General features: G+C 41.2%; 1 protein-coding gene across 1 annotated transcript in view; it reads left to right on the top strand.

Moving 5' to 3' along the window:
- The first annotated feature begins 229 nt into the window (after window positions 1-229).
- KCND1 (potassium voltage-gated channel subfamily D member 1) overlaps window positions 230-6,000 on the top strand; it is a 48,815-nt gene continuing 43,044 nt past the window's right edge. The window contains exon 1 of the mRNA XM_018559197.1: window positions 230-1,535. Coding sequence (XP_018414699.1) covers window positions 424-1,535 — 1,112 coding nt within the window. The 5' untranslated portion in view covers window positions 230-423. The remainder of the gene's footprint in view (window positions 1,536-6,000) is intronic.

Raw genomic sequence — 6,000 nt, 5'->3', positions numbered from 1 at the left:
AAAACACAGGAAGAGTTTGTGGGATGCAAACAGAGGATCCAAGAAGACATCCAAGAATCCAATTAGAAAACGAAGACCAAATAAAAAATAAGAATGGCCTTCTACGTTCAGTTCAAGCCTCCACATTTGAGGCGTTAGTCATCTATGAGTGCTTTTCCATACCGATAGCCTACGAGTTGTTTATCCCATTCTGATTTTCTTTTACTTGGCCAGTGTTGAGTTGGATAGTCTGAGATCTTCCTCAGGTTCACTGAACACCTTAGGGTCATCTGTAAGTTCGTATTTACTTGGCTTCCAAAAGCTGGAGCTATAAAATCAGTTCTCACAACCTGCCTGTGTTCTGGTGGCAGGTTCACCTTTTCATGGTCACACTCTGGACCAAAACACTGGACTTGTGGCTACTGAAGACTTAGCCATTTAGGCATGGCGGCTGGAGTGGCCACTTGGCTTCCCTTTGCTCGAGCAGCAGCGGTAGGATGGCTACCTCTTGCAAAGAAGCCTATGCCCAAGCCCCCAAGTGACAAAGGGAAAAAAAATGATGAAATACTTGTGGTGAATGTTAGTGGCCGAAAATTTCAGACATGGAAAAATACCCTGGACCGGTATCCGGACACCTTACTGGGCAGCACAGAGAAAGAATTCTTTTTCAACCAAGAGACACAGGAATATTTTTTTGACCGTGATCCTGAAATGTTTAGGCACATTCTTAACTTCTACCGGACGGGCAAGTTGCATTATCCTCGGCATGAATGCATCCAGGCCTTTGACGAAGAGCTGTCATTCTATGGCATTATCCCAGAGATTATAGGAGACTGTTGTCTAGAAGAATATCGTGATCGCAAAAAAGAAAACCTGGAGAGGTTAGCAGAGGACACAGAAGCTGAAGCCGCTGGCGATGCCCCTCTCCCTCCCAACAGCACTTTTCGTCAGCGATTGTGGAGGGCTTTTGAGAATCCTCATACCAGCACTATGGCCCTTGTTTTCTACTATGTTACTGGATTTTTCATCGCTGTGTCAGTGATTGCCAACGTGGTGGAGACAGTGCCTTGTCGTCCACCAGCTGGGCGCCTAAAGGACCTGCCCTGTGGGGAGAAATACCAGTTAGCCTTTGTCTGCATGGATACAGCCTGTGTCCTTATATTCACTTTTGAGTACCTCATGCGGCTATTTGCAGCCCCAAGCCGTTGTAAGTTCATGCGCAGTGTTATGAGCATCATAGACGTGGTGGCCATAATGCCATACTACATTGGCCTGGTCATGCCAAACGAGAATGTGAGCGGTGCCTTTGTGACATTACGTGTTTTCCGAGTCTTCCGGATCTTCAAATTCTCCCGGCACTCTCAGGGGCTTCGGATTCTTGGGTACACCTTGAAGAGTTGTGCCTCTGAACTTGGCTTCCTTCTGTTTTCACTCACCATGGCCATTATCATTTTTGCCACTGTGATGTTCTACGCCGAGAAGGGGACAAGTAAAACGAAGTTCACCAGCATTCCTGCTGCCTTCTGGTACACCATTGTTACTATGACAACACTGGGGTGAGCCATGTGACTTCTTATTTGCCTTACTATGATTATTGCTAAGGCAACCCAAGAGTGGGCCATGTGATTTTTCCCATGAAAGATACCAGAGTTACTATGACAATTCTAGGATGAGTCACTAGATACCATGAGCATGTTGGGGTGTTTCTCAGGGGGCTGTGCTGTATAAAGCAATTATTAGTCAACTGTGAAAAATAGAGTTGTTGTGCATTAAAAGCCTACACAATCTAGGCTTCTGTACTGCCAAGTGGCCATTATTCTGTTTGTAACTATGTGTAGGAGGGTACTATTTCCAGAAGCAGTGTTTCACAGTAGCACCTAGTGCCCTGTAGTTATGGCAGGGCTTGGGAAGTCAATTTCATCCAGATGATTTTCTTTCCATTTCTTTTCTCTTTTTTTTTTTAGATGGTGGGTGTACAAAGTATCAGAATATACATAGATGTAAGAATGTTCACTTCTAACTGCATATTGAATTACATGGTGACGTCAAGGTTCTATTATGTGTTATGTATTATGGACTATGTAAAAATACCCTGTACCACACTCCACCTATAACCTTTATATCACTGTAATGTGGGCGCATACATGAACTGCTGCATTTCGAAGTACAGAAAAGCAATTGACAGATTTACTTAATAAAAAGCAATAAACCGAAAATATGGGTTACATTTAGTAAGAGCCACAAATACAGTTCATAAATATATAATCAAAAGTTATTGTATATATACAAACAACTAAATTTGCGGTGGAACATACATTTATTATAATGCTTTGTTCTGGATATCATTCTCTCTTATTAGACATTTATAAGGATAATTGCACTTTGAGCTGAAAAATCGGTATTGCCCCTAGATAGCATCTGCCGCAACAACAACAAAAATTCAGTAGAACATTGTACTTCTGTGATGTAGAGAAAAGTAAATTGCCTTCCAGAGGTGACGCAGTGTTTACCAGCTACGGAATGCCTTTGCTTCATAGGAATCAGGCACATGTGCCAAGTTTGGAATTGGGATGACTAGCCTTGGCTCATGCATACAGTTCTAATGGAGCTGCAGAGTCCTGGGGCTGATAAACACTGACAGGAAGAATAGTGAAAGAGCTCTTTTCTACATCACAGAGGTACAATGTACTACTGAGTTATTTTTCTGCGGGTGGGGGAGTTAATATTGATTTTTTTTTATTTTACTTAAAGTGCACTTATCTTTTAAAGGGAACCTGTTATTATATAGCTATGTAAGCTGCCTTAACTGGGTTATTATTATTACAGGTATTTATATTGCACCAACAATTTACACAGCCCTTTACATAGTTGCACATTCAGAGCAGTCCCTGCCGTCAAGGAGCATACAATCTAGGTAACGCCAATTTTTTAACGCCACTTAGCTACCAGGCACTTTGTTCCCAAGCCCTGTGTGAGCAAGCTCAAAATGAGTGATGCACTAGTTTATAATACACCTGCTCAATGAGAGACACCTGAGCTCAATTAACCCCTCCCCCTAACAAGAGCACTGCAACCTGAAGAAAAAAAAAAGGGAACAGTTTAAAAAAACTGACAGAAAAGGAAAAAGAGTTTTTAAATACTAAAAAAGGGAAACCCACACAAGCACATGCAAACTCCTTGCAGATAGCGACCTGGCCAGGATTTAAACCAGGGACTCCCAATGCTGCAAGGCAGAAGTATTAACCACAACGCCGCTGTGCTGTTTTTAAAGGTGCAAGTTCAGGGCTATCATGACAAGTATCATGTGTTCCAGTATAGTGAGCCAATGACCCAGAAAATCCCAACTTTACCACGGCACACTTACTCTGGGTCAGTGACGCCAAGCTCAGGATGGCAGCCATTGAAGGTGCTACCTTTAAAAGCAAGTCAGTAATAGAAACTCCTGTATTTGACACACTGCCATGCGTTTTCATGGGCTCAGCTTTAAGGCTTTTCAAAGGATTAGGAAACTGGCAACTGCAGGGATTTAGCTAACTGGAGAGCTAGGTTCATAAGATGAATGGATGAAAGGCAAAACTGCTCAGTGGGTACGCTCTGTCCCCTGAGTCATTTTGAATGCTACATTTTCATGTTAGACTGGAGTGTACTGTAAAAAGAAAAAAAGCCCAGTAGGCTGAAAATCATTCTCTTTAAAACTTGTCAATGACACTGGAGCCTAAGAAAAGATTATAGAAATAATGAAAGATATTTAATGTCATATTTCAGTAACGTGCACGGGGAAAGGCCTGGCTCCATTTCTTAATTCAATCTGAAATGTGACCCAGATGAAAATGCTGAAGGTATAATGTCATAATTGCTCTGGAGATGTACAAATCATGTCCAAGGCATTTTTGAAGGAAATGTGTCTTCTAGTCATTTTTCTTTTAATAAATCTCTCTAAACAACTCAGTGTCAAAGCGGCTCTCCCGTAGGTCATCCTTTCATTACACACAGCTAACTGGTAGACTGATAAGGGATGAGTTACAGCCAGTAAAATGCCCTTGCAGTGATCACTCTGATAAATGTCCATGTTGGCAGTGCAGGGGTTAACGTCAACGTCCATACTCCATTACACAGCTGAATAACAATATGCTGCGGCAATGCATGATGTTGCAACGTAGGGAAAAACAATGGTAAATACTAATGCAATAACAAAACATTACTGATATCCTTTATTGCAGAACTGTAACACATCCGTTGCTATGCTTCTTTCTCTCTAATAGTAAAATACTGTATAGTTAAATTCTATTAAATGTCTGGGTACAACTATGTGGGAGCAGAGGCATAATTAAAGGATTAAAGGATAGGTGCAGTTAAAAAATAAATCCCTGTAATCCTACCTTGTGGCAGTGAGATTGCCGACTTGCTTGCATCTAAGATCTCTACGTCCATTTTAAATTTTGATGAGGATAGCAAATGGAAGTGAGTTACAAGGATTTTTTTTAAAGTGACCATGTCAGGGGAAAAAATTAAGGCAAGTAAGTGTGCCCTGCAAAAGAAGACAATGTATACTCACCTCTCCAGTGGCCTGTGTGCCCCTACATGCCCATTAAACACTTCTGAGAGTGTCAGATACCTGTATACCCCCCCACGCAGATGTGGTTACAGGACTCAGCATTAACATAGGGATCATAGGTTGCAAGCATGGTGCACAGTGGGGTACACATGCATCTGACACTCCCAGAAGTGTTGAAGCCTAAAGAGACTGACAGAGGTTGCAGTGCTGGACAGATGGACTGCTGACTGATTATACAGTATCTTCTTTTACAGGGCACCCTTATTTTCAGCTTTTTTCATTGACAGGACCATTTAAAAAAACTGCACTCAGCTGGATGCTACATTTATTAGAGAATGCAGTCCCATTAATAGGTTAACACAATGTCTATGGCAGCTAGATACCTTAAGGCTCATGCATGAAAGTGTGTAAATAAAAAGATTTCTGGTTGCCCATGGCAAGCAATCATCCTCCAACTGTCATTTCTGCAATGCAGATGTCAATAGGAAACATGAATTCTCACTAGAGATGACAACAAGACATTTTCTTATTAGAAAACTTTTCTACGTGTCTGAGATCTTGTCAGGCAAGTGATTTTTCTAAAATAAAGTTGTGTATCTAACATATTCAGAATGTTGAGGGCTGACCATAGTTTGTATGGTACCCTGTACGGAACATACTGATTTAAAACAAGTACGCAAATCCATAGTTTTGACTTCACTTCACCCTGACTTGCAGGTTCCAGGTCAGTGACTCTGAAAATGCTGAAGCCAGAGACAGTCCTACGGCTGGCTTTTTCAGAAGGATGCCTGCAATGATGGCCTGCATATTTTTTCCATTATAGGTTTTCTTTTAAAACAGAACATTAGGTAAATTTAACAGACAAAATAGTCCAGTAATATATTGATAAAAAAAACGCTTTATGCATTTAAAATACTTCTAGGCTAATTACCTAAATGTATTTTTAATTATTCTTCTGTAATCTCCTACGCAGCAGAAATCAGGCTAAAAGTGGCAATGCAAGCCACTCAAGCTTTTTTGCATTATGCTGGCACTCTAACATGTTTTCAGGCACTGGGTGCTGGAGAAGTGGAGATGTTGGGACAGCTTACAGGAAAAGGAGAGCACAGGGAATGCCATGGGAACATGGAGATGCTTATTCATAGTGATTAGTGGTGTCACTAGCCTGGCTATACAATGTGGTAGGAATGTGTAAATCATGACAGATATTTGGCAGGTACACCAGTTTACATTTATGTATTTCAAAGGTTTAGCTGTCTGGCTGAAGTTCCACTTTACATGTAGAAAATTCTGTACATATACATGAGCTGACCCTGAGAACGTTGTTCGTAAAACTGTGAAACATGCTTAAAAATGACTGACCCACCAAGCGTTGATGAGGCTATCCAAGGGGTTGATAAAATGGCTGTGGATCAAAAGAGAGTCAGTAAATGTTTGGGGTTCAGTAAGTGATCAATAGATTATGA

The sequence above is a fragment of the Nanorana parkeri genome, unplaced genomic scaffold (assembly GCF_000935625.1).
Source record: "Nanorana parkeri isolate BGI_ZX_2015 unplaced genomic scaffold, ASM93562v1 scaffold380, whole genome shotgun sequence".
In the NCBI taxonomy this organism is placed as follows: Eukaryota; Metazoa; Chordata; class Amphibia; order Anura; family Dicroglossidae; genus Nanorana; species Nanorana parkeri.
Note: the sequence above shows the minus strand (reverse complement) of the source record. Positions and strands in the feature narration are given on the sequence as shown.